The following is a 19819-nucleotide window of genomic DNA, read 5'->3' on the forward strand; positions in this document are numbered from 1 at the left end:
GCATGAATCAACACGAATTTTGACCCGGCCGATTACTTACGGTGGGAAATGGAACGGTTGTGAAACCGTCTACAGTTTCAGGAGAATTGTTATTAAATGCACGCATGATCTCACATTCGAGATCTCATACGCTCGATTTTATTTGAACAAGCAAATCTGTTTTCTTACCCCTATTCTCGTTTCTTCATTTTTGATCGAGGGAAATGAAGGGCGACATTCTTTCCACACAAATATTAGTCTTATTTTTGTTATCAGCATTTTGTTACGCTTCGCATTAAAGGTTTATAAAGGTTTTTCCACGAAAGTTGCACGCGATTATTAATTAAATACGCGTTATGAACTAATATACGATAATGTTTCAAAATGCGGATATAGGATTGTAGGTGTGTGAGCGGGGAACTCTGTTTAAAATGTTTCATTATCGGAAGTTGGATGAAATTTTTCCGAGCGATGCACCGGCAACTTTCGCAGCGGCCGCCCGCGAATTATTTCTCGTTTAATATCGCTCCTTATATCGCACTCGACGCTGACGGAGTATTCCGGATTCTGCTGCATACCGCGCATTGTTCGCCGGAACAATCGCAAAACTGATGTCATAACGGCGGCGGCCATACTCCGTGAATCGCGCCGCGAAAGAAAAGCAGCATAAATTTCATCGGACGATAACTGTTTCCCTCCGGATATGCGGGCTAATCATCGTCCATGTACATCCTGCCATGCCCTGTCAAAGGGAAAAGTTTATGATGTTCTCGAGCCACGAGGCAAATCATATAAAAGAGAATTGTTTTACTCATAGCTGCACGTCACGTCAATTTTTTGCTACATCGCATATTTCATTCGTTGAACAATTTTCTGTCATTTCCCATGTGCTTAAACATGCTGTCTTTAATGAACTGGACGAAGGCAGCGAGATATTATTCTTACAGACGCTTAAGATTGTTCATCAGAAATTAAAATTAAAACGTATGTCTACTATAAATGTTAGATTATAAAATATTCTTTAATAATTGTATCTTGTGAATATGAAGTTATCCATTTTGTAAACGGAAATTCTTATCATTTCGTTCGCCCACACGATTTTCCGTATAAACGAAAACAAATTTAAATATTTTAAGAATTATCATTCATATATTCAATCTTTTATCTCGAGTCGCAGCTCGTAGCAATTTAATTTATAAGGAAATCTGGAACGTTTAAGCTGTCTGATATCAACTTGACGAGACTTTAACGCATAAACTTGTCTTCGGGATCACCGAACTGCACGAACAGACAGTAGCAGCTCAGACTTGCTCACTTCCGTATCTCGTTTGGACTAATTTGCGCGTTGCTGCACACATTGCAGACGAAAGATGCATGGGAAACGAGGATGACGCTAGTTGCCGGTGCTGTTTATAATAACGAGATTACATCCCCACTGGCGAACAGTGATCGTTTAACGCGACTGACAAAGCGAAACGCCGTGACTTTATCGTCGAATGAAGTATATACCGGCTCGGCATCCAAATCGACCTCACGTAGTCGCATAATTCTCGCGTTGGCTTGCGCGATGGTGGATGGTCCCTCGTGCTAAAGAGGGACGGAAAGGGTGAGACGAGACATTATAAGAAGGAAACTACTCTTTTGTTCTCCCTCACCCTTTCTCTTTCCCATTCACGTCCCGGTGCAACCGAGAGACTGCGGAAAGGTGTAAATGAATGAATAGTTCGTGGAACGTGTCTCGGCGATTAAGGACACACAACTCGTGCTCGAAGAACTACGTGAAAACGCAGTGAGAAACGCGCGAAATGAGAGCGGCCCGCTGCAAATCTCCCGAGCGTTCATCGTCATAATTCTCGAACTTACGGAAATCTTTTCTAATCCGACTGTTACTTTGAGACCCGGCTTGAAGCGGCGAAAATAATATGGAATCGGGTATAATTCATCTCTCACGCTCTAAAATGCATTCCGCGCTTGCGACAACACTTGTGTTTACGACTGAACAGATTTAATATTTCCTATAGGAAAATAAATTCTAGTGCAGTTAATATGTTTGCATAATGTAACTACGTCTGACAAAGATATCCGAAAGAAATTTTATAATTTGGATACATTAATTAAGTGTTAAATTAATAATAGCATCTTTATGAGGAAATTATTAATCATATATTTAGATCATTTTATAAAGTCTGTATTAAAATTTAAATAACAAAATTATTTCCCGAAAATCGAATTTTTTTCACTAATGATCGTAAATCCGTAGTCGAGCCCGTGTTTTAGTCTTTTACATCTGCTTGAATGCGGCCGAACAAATGTACGCGAAAGGTACAGCGAAAGAATCAACGAAGCCACTTAGCTTTTATCCCTCACGATCTCATCTTGGACTGCTGTCTAGACGCAATTCATCGGGTTTTTACGTCTTTAAACGACCCAAATAAAATTTCAACTTTGAGAAAGAAACGTAATCTTTGTACGTTACTTTTTTGTCCTTGAGCGTGATAAAATCGCGTAACATTTTGACGTTACACACATACACACAACAACGTTACACAATACGTTACAATATTTCAATGCGATATACGCGGCATATATTTTGTAGGTGTAAAGGCACGCTAGCTTACGTGCACTTGTCTTGCCTGGAACGATGGCTGAATCAATCGTGTCGAACTTACTGCGAATTGTGCCGTTACTACTTCAATGCTGTGGAGACACCTCGTTATCGATGGTGAGCATTATATTTGCCGGATAAGAATACGGCCGAGAGCGGGTTTCGCAAGCCAGATGTAATTCGAGCACCTTAAGTGCATTTCGATCCGCGCATGTTGGCGCATTTCCTATTTCGTTTTCCATCACCGCGCCCATTATTCTCTTTTCCGCGATGAATTGCTCATGAATTGGTCATTTTTTTCTCGATTTTCTTCCGCGCAATTTGTTTTCTTGCTACGAGCTGATCAGGTTGCAGTTTGGAGTTAACTTGAATTTTCAAAGATGATGTATCGAGTAAATTACTCGAGAAATCGTGACAAAGTGCAGCGTTACCCGGTTTGATTTATGCACTAAAATAACGCACAATCAATCACTTTAAATTAAAAATTCGGTTTTGTTAGAGTGATTTAGTATTAGAGCAATAAATAAATCTATTCTTTTTATAAAATGTTCTAATAAATGATATCAATTTTACTCGTATTTATATTCCTTTCAAATTTTTATATACTTGTTATATAATAAAACGCGTATCTTTATACATTCGACTTTTACAAATAAAAAAAATTAAATTCCACGAGTTAAACAGCGCAAGTATTTCGTTCAAGTGCGACTCTCTAAGGATGAATTTTTTGAGCTTTTATCTTAATAGCCATACTCGGCCGCGCGTAGTTATCATTTTTATGGGTACCTGCAGGCCAGAATCTCTGAGAATATGGATCAGCCATCCGCGAAACCGTAGAAATATACAATCGGACCTACTCATCTTAACGTTACTCACTATCGTTACGGTGGGATTAGCCGCGGTGTGCCTTTTGGGTGAGTAGCTTTTTTAATCGAAGCAATGTCCTTTTTATTATTGATTGCAAGAAATATTTTGAAATGTTTTTCAGCCTGATATTTTTCCAAATATTAATGGTGCTCCATAAATATTTTTCGATGATCAATGCATCTCATAATAAATTTGACAGATTCAAAAGGTTCAGGAAAATGCATTCAAATAGATTTTAAATTATTAAATACAGAGTCATATATTTTATATCATTGAACTTGAATTGAGACAGATTTTCTCTTTAGAGCTTAATATTTATAATATTTTTGCGTTTTCGAAAATGGTACGTTGTCTTTTATTATTTAATTATCACTCGGAAATTTTCATATAAAAAATATGTGCATCAACCTATTCACTTGATACGTATCTTTGCATTTTTTTAAAGAGTATTATGATAATAGAAAATAAACGTTAGGTTATTACGAGGTAGCATTATTGCGAAAGAGAGTAAAAAGCACACGTTGACGAAGTCTCGGACAGAGTCTCATTGTCAGTTTCGTCAGATAAGCGTGCTACTTTTGCGAAACTATTGTTGCACCGAAACTATGTACGTACTTGTTATCCGCCATAACTTTGCAGGCATGCGGTACTTTATCATTGAAGGGAAAAAGATAGGAATTTCCAAGCTTTGGACTCGAGGGGCGATATGGTTCTTTCTCACCATCGTGATATTAGGCTATGTCACCACGGTTTACCTGCTTGGCAGGGTAATTATTAATTATATTATCAATTTACTTGCTTTTAAGTTATTCGATATTTGTTTGATGCTGAAAATTTATATTATTGTTGAATATTGCATTTAATAAAAATAAATGCAATTTAATTTAAAAGAAATACATTGCGATAAAATAGAATTCACAACATTGATTTTTTTGAATAAATTTATGACGGACAAATATTTTTATTAACGTGCAATTGTTCTACCACTCGATATTTAATAGAAATGAAATATGATAAATGAAATTGGACGTATTAACGAAAATAGCAAGATAAATAACTTATAGCATAATACTTAAATCACTTAATTAAACATTTAATTAATTAATTACATAATGCTATTGTGATATGAATATATTATATCTTCTATTATCATTTGATTATATGGAAAACATTTCAAAGTATTTTCATATATGAATATTATTATTAAATTTATATAGATTATTTCATCAGAAACTAATTTCGCAAAAATTATTATTTTATATTATACGTTGACGATGTGTAAAATACATGAAATGGATGAAACCAATATTTTGAAATCATCGCGCAATATTACATATGTGAAACGAGGTCACACAGCTTTGTAATGAAATATATTTAACCGTATTGTGAAATGTATTTACTGTATGAAATGTATTTACACATCCCAAAGGATCGAATGGGTCCTTGCAGTTAAGAGCCAGTAAGTAGAAATTCATGGAAGATAAATGTGGTGATTAGCTTTGCCTGTTTATTTCAATGAATGTAAATGTTATTACATGTAAATGGCATTTTAAAAATTGATTTTTTAAATACGGCTCATTCAACATGTTATTTTTATAACATAAAATAGGTATATCTATATATTTTAAGTTGGTAAAATATAATATTGTTTATATTTCTCTATTTAAAGCACATATTTATATTTATCTGAGTCACTTTTTATTTTTTATTTTTTTTCTGCTTATTTTTAAAATTAATCTGCAATACTAAATACACAATATACCATAAAATTCATAATAAAAATTATCTTAAAATAATATCACAAAGTTATTGTATTGTCGAGAATATAATTTTTTTCAAGCCATAAATAAATAATATTTTTATCATGCAGTTAATTTTAAATTGCGAGTTTTTAGACTTTCACATGCGCAAGTTTTTAGGTACTCGAACGTATAAATCAATGCATAATAACTATAACTTAATATGTATTGATGCTTCGAGTTTGAAACAATAGTTGTTTTTCTTAGTTTAGACTGCACTATCCTTGGCTGAAAGGTTGCACGGTAAAGCAACGGATATCCCGTGATAGAACGTGATTTATTTTACTGCGTAACATATTTCCAAGAATATATGTATACGGCCGGGATACATTTTGTAACGTAGGGATATCGAATCATTTTGTAACATAAGGATATCGGTGTTCGGGCACTTTTGACTAGAAACGTGCGCCGACGCTGGTATAACTTGCATCAGCATGAATCCCCTCCGGGTCGTCGACTTTACATCGCAACGCGAGTGTCGTCGTCGTCGTCGCGGTTTATGTTTATGCGGCGCGATCTCGCCGGGGCCGAATAGCGACCATACTCGCTTCGAACGGATCTATTAAAATGCGGTGCGCAGGTGAAACCAGACGAGCGGCTCGAATGTGCGGATATAACGTAATAAGGAACTATCTAAAACTATGTCCTGCGTGTTTGGATATGAAAAAAATAATATGCGGAGATAATCTCGGAAGCGCGTTTATTTTCGTTTTGAAAATACCTTTACTCTTTTACAAAAGCGTTTTAGAATTCTTTTCCTTATATTTCGAAAGCATAACTACTGGTAATAAGAGAGTCGTTTATATTATTGCTTTTTTTTGATGATTAGACATTTGCGTCGCGACTCGTGGCTGTTTATTTTACTGATTTACCGTGCAGTTTACTTAACTTTGGTTTATATCATCCTTCTCGGTGGGATAAAGATCGTAATCTTTATGGCGTCGGCGTGAATTAAATGGGAATTCCGTTTAGTGCTGTTATAGCGAGTATTTATGGCGATCGTTTATATGTCCTAAAATGCTTGATAATATTTTTATTAAATTTTCAGATATAATTAATTACCGTGGAGCCTGTCAGCAAGTGTTACATTTGATTATATCGCCTAAAGCAATCACTAAATTTATCGTAATTGGCATCTCAAACATGAATATGGAAATCATTATGTTTCTGCATGCAAATATGCGCGAAACATGCTTAATAGAATGAGATTATCATATTGATAATTATCCCTTGCGCGTATAATGAGCTTTAAATAATTCTTCTTGCGTAAATTAAATTCTGACAATATTTTATTTTGCGTAACTTAATTAGAAGCAAAAATATAATTTTGTGTTTATTTATTAGCTTTTATAATATAACACTTTCAATTTCCAAATATTTTCGATTTATCTTAAATTATTTAAAAACTAAATTAAAAGGTAAATTATTTAAAAACTTTTTAATATGAATAAAATTTAATCATGTACAATTTTACATCTCTTTTATAACGAATATAAAAAAGCGAGAATTTAATTAAAAATTATATTATTTGTTGTATCATGTATTTGTTGGGAAAGCATTATCGGCTGCATTACTATACATCTTTTGCCGACATAGCCCAAGAATATATGCGGCAATCTAGTCACGTAGTGCACGTACATCCTCGGTACGGTGCAGATCAATGTCTCCGATAAATCGAAAGATTTATCAGCCACTAAGATCTATAATACATTATTCTTCTCTTGGAACAAAGTGCGCCTTTGATCCCGGGAAGAATTATTCACGCCGCTTAACGCTTCTGCTGTACTATTGAAACCAGATAGAAGCGTCAGAGGTTCTATACTAAATAAGGGTAGACGAGCGAGATGATTCGAGTCTAGTACACGACACACGTTTTCATTAATCCTCGCGAAAAATTCCGCAAGTTTAAGCGCAGGATGCGCCCGAAGCGATCGGAGAAGAGACAGCGGAGAGCTTTAAATAAAAAGAAAATCCGTGTCGTAAATCGCAGTTAAATCGAAATCGTCGAACGTCATGTTTAATTAAGAATAATCGCGAATATGCACCACTTTCCGAGTCGCGTTTTCGATCGAATCCCTTTCGTCCCTTCCCTCTCTGTCTGTCTCTCTTTTTCTCTCTTTGTTACGTCGGAGGGCACTCGAGGCGCGTCACTCGAGCCTGATTTATCGAGTGAACTGCCCTTTGCCCCTGACAACTGAAACTGCCCGGATAATTTAAATCGGCAGGAAAAGGAGCAGACCCGGCTCTCTCCGGTCGCTCACATTTGTCTCTCCTTCTTCAGGACCAGGTGTCACCGTGGTACAGGTGGTGGAAGAGCACCGTCAATGTCAGGCTCGTTGTGGACCCTCAATTGCTCCGCCGTCGACCCTCGGATGAGTCCTCTCAGGACCGCGAGAGTCATGACGGGTCGAGGGAAATAACGGTAACATCTGCGGTCGATACATCATAAAGCGAATGCGCGTTATAAAAGCGAAAGCAAGCATGGCCGACAAATGTAACTGTGAAAACGTAAGCTACGAATGGATGAAATAAATATGCACCGCGCGAATTGAATTATCTATCGCGTGTTATTATTTAAGCATTCATTCGTCGTTCGTGATTTTGTCACTGTTCTGTGTAGCCAGGCTTTAATCTCAGTTCCTCGACGGTTGCGTCGACCCAATTTCATCACGCGAATTTACATGGTTCTCCGAAACCTTTCAGCATTCGGTGAAATTTGATTCCGTTCGTCTTTCTAGCGTGAAAAAAGCTTGCGTGATTCGCATAACGTGTCGACGAATATAACGTTGCGATGAATTATTTTCCGTTTCTTTTGAAGTTGGATTGCCTGTGCGCCACGCGCGTATGTTATTCTTCTTTAAAAAAACGAGAAAAAAATTTCCGCGTTTTTCGTAGCGTGCCGTACGCGAGATCTAATCACGCAAATGAGATCACAAAGCGCGCGTGCATTAAACGAGAATATCTTGTGAGTTTAAGCACGCGCGCCTCCTGCCAAGAAAAATTTAGCTGGCCGGCCAAGCTCGCGATGAACAAACGGAAGTATCGTTGATCTAGCAATTAACTCATCTGGCACGATACCACCAACTATTTATATTATAGAGCGTTATCGGACGATCTGTCCGCTGCCGATCCACCCATCACTGAAAGCTAGCGTTTCTTTTCCCTCTTTAAACCAAGAGAAAATTTAACGACTCGACGACAACAAAAACCTTTAGCTAATTTGTAGAAATAATTTGTAATATTATTTAGCATTGTTGTATTGTTATATCGGTTATTTTGGAAAGTAATATAGATCAATGTTTAAAATATTATCGCATTGAATTGAAGATCGATTTTAACAAAATTCTAATTCGAAGCTTTATTATATCAAGATATTTAATATTGAAAATTAAACGGACACGCAAAGCAAATTTTTTCTAGAAAATTGAGTTTATATTTACCAAAGAATCTTCATTCATCTCGACAGATGGAAAAAATACTATCCTTCATTTTCTTGAGTAATCACAAAGAGCTAAATGGAACGCTGTGTGTGATTTGAAAAATTGGAAAGGAATTTTTTAACGCGCTCTTTTCCATGTTCGTGATATAAATCCAAGCAAATCGAAAGTTCGAAACCACGCAATTAGCAGTAAACATCTCGTCTCACCTCGTAACGGTAAGCTCCGCTTAAATGCCGGCGTTACCGGTGACTTTATCCTGTAGTTAGTTAAGCTGCGACAAACCAGTTACACTGCTTTGCCGTAGTAGGGGGAAAGGGGGGCAGCATTGACTATCCTTCGGTCAATTTCGAAACGAAAAGTGTTCGGGATTAAAGGATTCTGCTTTATTAATTTTATGGAAAAATGAAGAGTTCCGAAAAGTGTAAATGATTTTAGATAAATATATATAATATATATATAAATTTTACATGGTTCTAGGAAAATAAAAAAGAGTTTTATGAAATGAAATATCTGTTTATTAATTTTATGAAATTTTCATATTTTTCGTTTTATTTTAATTTTTTGTGCTACATATTTTGGATGCACACTAATTGTGTTTAGTACTTTTTCCAGAACCTCATTTTAAATCTAGCGTTTTTCAATGCAATTGATTATTCTATTCTTTTCGGTTCTCATAATTTCTCTATAATTTTTATTTACGGTTCTCATAATTTCTTTATAATATATTTATAGCTTTTACAGGCGATTACTATAAAAAGAATATTGTAATGTTTGTATAGCATATAAATTTTCTTTCTTACTATTTAAAAATGTCAAGAAATAATACAATCTAGTTTTAAAGGTTTTATTTTTCTCGAATATTCACATAGAACCAGGTGCGCGTGTTTTCTCGCACAGTAGAGTGGGAAATACGTTATTTTCCCTAGAGCAACACCACAGGATCACCTACCACAATTTTCTCTGCACATATGTTAATAGCCACGAGATGAGGTTTATGTTTACTAGAAAAGTAAACTTTCTTGCGGCGAATGATAGGGAAATATATTTCGAAAAATCAATTTTTGTTACTTGAAAATAATTTTTTTAATAAAAAAATATACATTAAAATTAATGTAAAATTTCTGCGTAGAAAATAGCATTGATCGATAAAACCATACATATATCACTGAAATTTTGTGTGTATGAAATTTTTGCTGTATACTTAATATTTTATAGATACATTTTTTAAAATAAATAATGATAAATAATAATGATATTATAAAGAATATTAGAAATCGCGATTCACATTGAAATCTTTACTGATTGTGTTTATAGATTATTTATTTATTTTTTTTTTCGAAATTGATAAAATATCGTTTGTAAATATGTCTAATCAATCTGCATTCTTTTGAATATCCTTGAAATATTAATGAGAATCATATCGCGAATTGACTAAAATTACAGAATATTATAATTCACATATTTTATGAAATTTATTAATTCTTTTATAGACTAATTTAGTAATTACTTTTTTATAAAATTTGTATTTCTAATTATGAACAAAGGTTGAGACACTTTGTTCAACCTTTAAGAAAAATTTTATGTGCCTAAGATAATTTTTGGAAATTGAGGCCAGTATGCCAACATGGTTATTCCGTGAAAACTTTTCTTTGCTCTAGTTAGTACCCTTTTCATATTCATTTCGGCTTGTTTAATTGCCGAGAATCGCATCTGTCCCTGTTTGTCCGACACTAGAGAGATTCATGACATTAAGCATCTCCCAACTGCGCTGAAAAATGAAGAACCTAGCTCGGTTCTGACCTACATTTAGTCTCATTTGTTACTAACATCTATAATGCTCCTACCCGAACCCGAACAACCTAGAACATTTTCAGATAAGTCACGAGCAACTTATTTCTCAATCGAATGCGCTGGGAAGCTGCAATATTGATATTACAATCCGAGTTATTATAACAAATCTGGGAATTTTAATAGATGCGAACATTAATGATTTTTATATTTTATTTGTCTCATTATCCGTCATATTCTATCTCAACATTTTTCCAGCAAAACAACTTTTGAAATTCGCATTTCCGTATTGTGATAGAAAACAGCATTTCTCTGTTGGACTAAGTAAAATGCTTTTATTTTAAGTAAAAATAAAAAAGACTAATATCTGAAATATAAAAAATCGGAAAGGAATAAAGCTAATAAAAATCGAGTGTGATAAATATTTATAATAATAACAACGCATGTTTCGATTTTTCTTTTTGGAATTATCTTTCTCTGGACTATTTGATGAAAAGTATGTTATTTGCCTTATGCTGAAGATGATCCGAAGAAAAGAAGACGTTCATTATTATTAAAGGGAATTTTTACACAATATAAGTGCATTTATTTACTGCGCTCTATTAGCCCTATTTTTCTCGACTTTTGATAATCTTTATTTTAACAAAAACATTTTATAAAAATAAATTAAATTGAATTTTCGTGAAGGAAAAATTGACTTGTCAATTGCTGAATAGAATAAAAATGAAAATTTTTCTCTTTGAATTTTTCAATGCACAGCAAAAATCCTATTAAAATCTTTTTAAGGAAAATATAAGTAAATGTTGAAGATAGCTTTGTTTGTTGCTAAAAATAAATTTGCAGTCTTGTAAAAAACGCGCTTAGTTTAGAGATATGATAAAGATATTTGCAACGATGTCCTATGGGATGAGACTTTTGCAATCTATCTATTTAACTGGCCAGTTCAGGATGCTTAGTGACCGCGCACGTATTAATAATTTAACATGCTAGTTTAGAAACTTTAAATTATGTCCGTTAACGTGCGTTCGGATCACTGCTTGCGGCTATGCGAATAATGAGAATTTCAATATTCATATTTGGCCCTAAGCCCTTGGACCTTCATGAATTTATAGAAAATAAAAGCTTTATTTAGGGCAGCAATATCTTAATTGTAATAAATAAGCTGTTTGGGAAATGTATATTGTACAATTAAGATAGTACTTTTTGCAATTATACCGCAGCTGATTTTGTGAAATGTCATTACATTTAATTCATCTGCGAACGAGATAAATAGAATTCGCAATGTCATTTGTACATAATATATATCTAAAATCTATATTTAATACTTCTTGAATTAAAATCAGTTTAAAGTTTCATAATATGAATTTACGCGGATAATTTTTATCCTTCTTCTTCATTTTAATTGTAATTAAAAAAAGATTAATTTTCGCAGCGGATAACTTTTCATTAAAGCAATTGTGCCTCCAGTCCTTTGAGAAGAATATATCCATTACTATCTAAAAATGGAGACATGCGTAAAACACTTTTACTCATGCGCGAAATTAAATGTGCGAAAGATAAAGCGTAAGGAAATGTCGTTGCAAGTCATTCGAGGATGTCTAAAAAATAGGTCGCCTCATAAATTGAGGTTCTTTATGAAGATTAGACGCCTTTTTCCGGAAAAGACGCGAGTTCGTGAATATATGTTCGTTGGAGTTTTCCTGAAGATTTAACGTGATTGCTTGTCTCGCTCGGGCATGAGCCTCGCACACGCGACTTTCGTGTATCTCGTAAACGCGGTGGCAGCGAGCGGCACATGCACAAGTCTGGATAATTCAATTCTTTCTCCTTTAGCCGCTGAGAGTTGCTTTACGTTCGTATTAAGAGCGCGCTCCGCTTCTATTCGCTCGATATCGCGAGTAAGTATTATTTCAGTTGGGAAGAGAGAGGCTCCAGATATCCTCGTAAAGTTGGTCATTGTGAGATCGAGAAAGCTGTAACATAATTTCGAAGGCGCAATTTTATCGCGTAAGCTCTAAGCTCGTTAAATTTAAAGTGATAGTATCTGTATAAATGGAAAGCTCGCATTAAAGAATATTCGAAAAGAAATTTTCGCATTTTCTTACGTGCTTCTATGTAATTATTATTATATTTTTTTGACAAGAATATTACACTATACATACATATAATCCAATCTGTAGTTCTTTTTTTGTATGAGCTATTTTTTTGTTGAGTATTTGAATATAGGAAAGATTTAAATTTTAATATAAGCGTGGATATATGACTTTTTCTTAAAAAGATTTTAGATCTATATTTCGGCAAATATTGTACATCATAATTTTAGCTTTTCTTACAGAAAATAATGTGATATTTAAAGCTTATATAACTTTATTACGCTCGTAATGTGAATTAATCGAAAAATATTGCCTTGTTTTTTCTATTCACATTTGTATTCTTTAATATATTTAAAGCGCTTGGGGAGGGAGAACAAAAGATTATTTTAAAATTAAAATTAGCAGATTTTAAAATCTAAACAAAATATAAGACTGTATCGTATAGTTGATATTATCGATATGTAGCTATCAACGCGAAATATTGCGAAATAAACCCATTTCTGAAAGTAAATAAGTCAGTTGTGATTGTGTAGAAAACGTATGTGTGTCTTTTCAACGAGTATTCGAACGAGAACGTACAAATGTAGATCGGAAAAGACAAACAAGTTTGTCTTAAATATTTGCTGTCTCTGCGAAGGTAAAAATATAGAGTATGTAGATATAGAGCGAGTGCGAGAGAGCGTCTCAACTGCATTCGCACATATGTATGCAACGTAAATATCCTTCCTCTTCTGTCAACTTTTGACGTACGGCGGGTATTTTGCAGAGTGGCTTCTGTAAAGGAATGAAGCATTAGTGATAGCTTCAATTTTTGAGCGCGATTGCGATAGATGCGACTTAGTTTGCAATGTATATTTAGCAATCAATATTTTACGCAAATTGATATGAAATATAATATTTTATAATATTTATTTTATCTTCTGAAAAGATCTATTATAATCTTTTATTATAATTTTTTACTATTTATATTAATATTGTTCGAAATTATGAATATGACGAATTATTTTTGCAATCGCCTATCTTTTTTACGTCATTTATTACTACGGCATTAAAATCACGTGATGCAAATCGGCAGAAGGTCCGCGGATTGTGGTTACACGCTTTGCAATTTGGCGGAAGAGAAAGCCAAAGATCCGAAAAGGGCAATTATCGATACTGCTGACTGCGAAATAAAACGCGACTGGGTTAGGGAGAGTACGATACTCGCGTTCGCGCTGACCAATGAAATTTTTGAAAGGCCCTCGCATGTACGCGAAGAATTGGATTGAGAGGACGAAATAGCCGATTACTTCAAAGTACGAGGAATATTCGGTCGGATCACTTGAAGAACTTGTTCAGATTGATCGCGAACGGATGGCGGCGCCTTACTTCTTCGCAATTTCCCTTATCTGTCATCGGCTTGTGATGTCGGTGGGCGAGTTGAACGAAAAGAATTTCAGATTGCTGTCAATAAATCAAAGTTACGAGATCGGAGTGGAATTTTACATGTAATGGTGAATTCGTTTTTTTTGTGCAAGATTAGTCGCCGAACAGAGTAAATGTTTTTAATGCTAAAAATAATACAAAGAATTATTTGATGTACATACATGTATGTGCGTATTTCACTTCTTTTTTATATGCGTTATTATGTTTAATGATTATATGTATATATTAATACGCACGTATTATATTATTGCATTTACAGAAATTTAGTGCTATTTATTTTTTAATTAGTAGTAATTAGCAGTAGTTAGTTTTGTATTATTATGCAATGCGAATTAATTATATATTATATTATGAAAAAAGTAACCGACAATGCATCAATTTTTTGCAAAATTTTGAAATTAGAATCGAATAAATTATTCTCGAGTTAGCAGTACTGGTAACTATTTAATTATTTAATTAATTTATTATACATAGATGTTGCAAAACTACATATGAACGATGATCCTTCTTAGTTTTAAATCTCGTTGAACGTAACGAAACTCGGCATTGCATCTTTCTTGTTGGCTTTACCTTAAGTCGGATTATTAAAGTGCTTTCTTTAAACAGATTCTCCATATTTCGAGGAGTCGAGAAGCAAACTTTGAAAGCGAGTGAAGTACGCTATCAATATTACAATTTTTCTCGGTTGATCAATACGCAAATATCGACAAGTAAATATGAACAATTATATCGCTATAGAAATGAATGACTTTTCTCGCGGTTAAGCAGTCTATCTAATGTCTGAATTTTTCAAAAAATTTTATAATTTTATACTCTAAAGATACTCTCATATGTGGAAAATTTGGGTTGAAAGCTAATTCAATTAACGAATAATTTTGAAATGCATTATTAAAATACAGAAATTCTAAGCCAGCAAAAAATTTGCTGTTATTTCTATTTAAATTATAGTATATTTTATAATTTATCGCGTATTTTTTACATATGTCATATTGTTGTTTATGAAACAAATGAAGAAAAATGGATACAAAATAAAAATTAGCTATATTAACATGGATATTATATTATGTTGCTAATACAAGTTAATTTTTTTTTATTTTTTCTATGTTAGGTGAGTAGAATTATAATACACAAACGCAGTATATATATATAGAAAATTATATCAATCCAGATTTTAGATAGTTTATTAGTATAACAAAGTCGTGATTGTCTTAGGCTTTGTTTTTTCTTTTCTCCTTGTTTTATTAGATTAACAATGGCTTAGATATTAACATGAACGGTAACTAACTTTGAATATTTTGGTTTACGAATGCGATATATCATTAGTCTAAACAAGATTACGAAGTGAGATGAAGAAGTGATCCGTATATCGTATCATTTTATTGCATTATCGCGACGGTAACTGCACACCTGAGTATTATACATAAAACATTATGTGCAAACGCTATTCGCAACCATGCGAGAAGATTGGTGCGCAACATGACAATTTTTCACAAAGATTGCGACTAAACATAATGCGAATTTTTCAGTCATCTTTCAAAATGATAGTATCCATAATTAGATAAGGATAAAACGAAATTTGTGCGTGTGAGAAAATTTACTTCTTTTTTGAAAAAGTTGAAAATTTTCAAGATCGTAATTTCGATTAAATGTATCCACGAATTCGAGATAAGTTGAAATGTCTTGCGCAATTTTTACGTGAGAGCTTAAAGTCTTCAACCGCAGGAGATACATGGCAACACGTCGCGATCGTATATTTCTTTCTGACATTTCATTAATTTATTTCATTTTTTATCCCGTTTGCGAAAGATACAAATTAAAGCATGTAGCTTTTTGTAACACATAGCGATATATTATTTGCGCAAAAATTACTAGTTAATGATATAACTGTAAAATATTGCGAAATTTCTACATGATAAAAATGCAAAATAAAATAGTGCACCATAACAATAACAAATTAACAATACGCTAGTAATTATCATCAAAATTATGTATAATCGACAGATTTATCAGGTTTGTATTTCGAATGTGAAAAAGATTTCTTGTTTGCAAAATAATTAAATTTTGTTAACGGAAACATTTTTTTTCCTTAGAAAAAATTGACATAATTTACGAAAGTTAGATTAATAGCAGAAATTACACACTATTTTAGCATATCCTCTTATTTGTTTTTGTTGAAATATAAGCGATTTAATATTATTTTAATCAGTCCGAATAAAAAAAAGATACATTCTAATAGTAATTTGAATGTCAGATTTTAACCGGATTTTTATGAATTTCCAAAAGACTTCATTAAAAAACTTAATTTTCTAACGTGGGATATATGCAGTTTGCACTTTTAATGTAAAGCCTCGTTCCAGCGCAGGAATATGTTGCATAATTTCTCTCTGACTTATCGCGAAATTCGACTGCTGGCCGAAATGGATTTTCTCACCGGTCCGAACGAGTCGGGAAATATGTTCGATGCTTATGGTGACGTATGGCGTGTATGAGGAGGAAAAAAAAGAAGCCTGAAGTCCTGACTGCTCTTGGCTCGATTTATCGCGGATTTTTTTGCTCACCGGCGAGTGCGAAGGCGATTAATTAGCAACGCGACCGAGACCATCAGTGTGGATTCGAGATCGAAACTACGCGCGTACGCTCGCGAATTAATTCGCTTCATATGACTTGAAACCGAGATTTGTCCGGTTGGATTTTCGCGGATTGGATTACACACTCTTTCATCTGCACTTGTCACGTGAAATGGGCTCGTCAGGAGTCAGTTGATTGCCTGCTACACTCAATCGCGGTGTTGGCTTACGAATTGTCCTCTCTCCGATAACAAAAAAATATATTAATTTGCTGTAAGTTTTAGAGAAAGCTTTATTATGTGCAAGCAATTAAAATAATGAGCTTGTAATAATTGCTCGATTGCATCGTCGTGTTTACGAGATGAAATTAACAATATATATATAAGTAGAAAGAGTATTCTCTCTCTCTCTTTCTCTCTCTCTCTCTCTAGTGATTTCCATATATATAATAAAATATTATATATAATTAAAAAACAAGTCTGTATAAGAATTTAAAAAACATTTCAACATTATAAAATTAATTTTTCTTTAAAAATACGATGCGTTTAATAATAAAAATATAGTATAACATATTGCATAATAAATATATTTACAAAATGAAATAAATGCGCGATATTTAATTGTGTTATCATTATTTTTTTTGTTAGACTTTACATGTGTATAGACAAAAAGCTTTAAAATACAATTGAAAAACCATTTGAAGATCCACTAATCTTTCTGACGTGATTGCTTCACCAGACACAGAAATACGCGTGTGTGACGATGTTCATAAATGTTTTATCTAAAATATATAGAGGCAATATTGCTTTACACGACGCTCGACCGCATCTATCATTTTGAACGATATCGTTTGTTCCCGTCGAGAGCAATGTTGTGGAAGTGGATTGGTCACATGTACTTGATCGCCGATTATCCCAGGCTACTTGCTTAGCGATAGGGAAGGAAACTGCCTTTTCGTGACACAAGAAAGTCTTCGAAACTCGAAAAAAAAAAAATAACGAGAGCATTTTTCCTCTCGCTTCATCGCCGAGTTAATGCATTTGCAGTAACTTATATGAAATGCGAAATTAAGCATGATGGAAAAGTTGGATGTGAAACCTTTGCATGTAAATTCACTCATTATCGTTCAACTTAACGTGTCGCAACTGCAGCAATGCGCAAATGAACAGAAAAATAATATGGAATTGACTTTTCACAGAGAATTTTTTTCAAATCCTACGCGATAATTTTTAAATTTTGTGTTCTCATAAAAGTAACAAATAAAATATTCTTCGAAATTTGGTTTTTCGAATTTAAATTAAAAATATAAGAAAAGGGGATATATAATATGTCCTAAGGATCCTAATATGTCAACGAATGTGTAAGTAATGGGTTTTAAAAGATTTTTGGAAAAAATATAAAAAATAAATATTATAATATGCACTATAAATTTTATACATTTTTTTATCCTTTTATTAAAATATTAATAAATTTCAAAAAAGATTCCGACAGATCGATATTTATTTTTTGGTTTAGCAAATCGAATTTTCAGAGATACGCAACGTTGCTTAACCAGAGTATTTTCTCTTTAGCATTGCGTTCGTGATGCCATAACACCGTTCTCTATTTGCCTTGTATAAAGCGGCGCCGGATATTGCGATAGGAGCTCCGGCAAAATGGAGCATCCTAGAGTCTCGTTTCCGCTTGCGTTGGCCAAAGTTGCGCCAACGCGAGGCTCGAAATTCCGGCGCGCGTGAGAGACGCGGCAGAAGCGCGCAAGAAGCAGGAATGAGCACCGAATTCCCCGGCAGCAACTATTGCCGCGGTACTGAAACCGAAGGAACACAGTTGCGAACTCTCGCGCGAAACTCCCTATTTCGTGGCGCGAGACAAGAAAGCGGCGCGGATTGCGAACGTACGAATGTATGGATGCGAGCGAGGCTTCGTACCTCGTGACTTCGTACCTTCGTCGTAGCGAGTCTCACAATTTGCGGCCCTGAAGTAGCACGGAGAGAAAGGCTCGATTGTTTGCCGAGTCCGAGAAGCAAACTTTTCCGAACCCTTTTTATTCCGGACGTTTTTTTCATTTCGTTTTTTCAGGACGTGATTCTCGAGGCGGTCCAGTTAAGCAGTTGTAGTCCATAGGCATTGTTTTGCCTTAATGATTTATTTATCCAGCCTCGTGTTTTTATCATTTCGACATTTTTCATTATAATGATCTCCGAAGAATTATTATTTTTTATTATATGCCTCTAGTTTTGAATATTCATATCAATTAAACGTACCGTGAAAAAATTATTAATTGATTTGTCTACTTAATATAATATAATTTTATTTATTTTTTATAATATATTCTTACATATATTCATCATTAGCCGTAGAAGTTATTATTGAGTATAATTGTTCTATATAAATTATTTTAAAATACTTTGACGAATAAATTTTTGCACGAAACGTGACTATCTTGATAGGAAAACGCGAGAGCATAAAATCAGAAATATAGCAGCGCTCCTCAAATACGCAACGGTTAATGCACCTCCCATTATCTTTTTGAGAGCGCATAAATGATCTCTCGTTGGAGTTTCTCGTAGCTCTAATCGTGAGTGTCAGACTGAATCGACCGGTACTACTGTACCCAATGGCAATAAAAGCGAAATGTATGAAGGGAGACAATCCAATTACCTATCCACCGGCACGAAATGATGCTTATCGACTTCGTTGGAAGGTGGAACATATTATTTCCTCCTTTGCTGGGTGCTCCTGTAGTTCCCGTTCCTCTTTTTCCTTATGCTCCTTGCGCAACTAGATCGCGGCTCGTCATAAGTTTAGTATTCGAGGTCGGTTGGTAACGCGGAAAAGATTTTTATCCTTAATCGTTTCTTCGTCTGCGCGAGATATACATTGCGGCACTAAAGGATTCTCCGGAGAAACCTCCCCGCTCTCCCTATTCCCGTCTCTCCAATTTTCCTCTTCTGCTTCCTGCTTCTGCTTCCTGCTTCTGCTTCTCTACGTGAAAATCGTAACTCCCGTCCGCCGTGTCCAGGAATAATAATTTAATACTCTCTATCGCAAATTGCACGACTGCAACGCGGCGGAACGTTTCCACCGTTCATATAGACGACTTATTCCGAACAATTGGAAATTGGAATCTGATCGCGTATGCGCGTGTGCTGGGTCCGCACGAACGAACGGCCGTTTCGCGCAAGATCTCGTTTCTCGAGGATCTCGTTGTAGCGTGCGCGTGCGTCCGATATTGCCTTCGTGACCGATATTAAGT

General features: G+C 34.4%; 2 protein-coding genes and 1 long non-coding RNA gene across 11 annotated transcripts in view; 2 read left to right on the forward strand and 1 right to left on the reverse strand.

Annotated features, from left to right (window-relative positions):
• The window catches only part of Dpr1 (defective proboscis extension response 1), a 306096-nt gene that overhangs the window by 182395 nt on the left and 103882 nt on the right, over window positions 1-19819 (reverse strand). The window lies entirely within an intron of this gene.
• The window catches only part of LOC145975094 (uncharacterized), a 162165-nt gene that overhangs the window by 18329 nt on the left and 124017 nt on the right, over window positions 1-19819 (forward strand). The gene's annotated exons all lie outside the window — the stretch shown is intronic.
• LOC145975092 (E3 ubiquitin-protein ligase MARCHF3-like) overlaps window positions 1-19819 on the forward strand; it is a 70046-nt gene that overhangs the window by 4560 nt on the left and 45667 nt on the right. For 3 of the 9 annotated variants that reach the window (XM_083105250.1, XM_083105247.1, XM_083105246.1), the window contains 5 exons: window positions 2576-2701; window positions 3377-3498; window positions 4091-4218; window positions 7532-7672; window positions 13809-14111. In XM_083105250.1, coding sequence (XP_082961376.1) covers window positions 2576-2701; window positions 3377-3498; window positions 4091-4218; window positions 7532-7672; window positions 13809-13976 — 685 coding nt within the window. In that variant the 3' untranslated portion in view covers window positions 13977-14111. Of the gene's footprint in view, window positions 1-2575; window positions 2702-3376; window positions 3499-4090; window positions 4219-7531; window positions 8634-8716; window positions 9110-9559; window positions 9720-13808; window positions 14112-19819 lie in introns of those variants that run through there. The other 6 variants (XR_014439879.1, XR_014439878.1, XR_014439877.1 and 3 more) reach the window with 6 other exon arrangements.

This window comes from Camponotus vicinus, unplaced genomic scaffold (assembly GCF_025532165.1).
Source record: "Camponotus vicinus isolate PSW18456_S1 unplaced genomic scaffold, iyCamVici1.0 SCAF_7, whole genome shotgun sequence".
Taxonomy (NCBI): Eukaryota; Metazoa; Arthropoda; class Insecta; order Hymenoptera; family Formicidae; genus Camponotus; species Camponotus vicinus.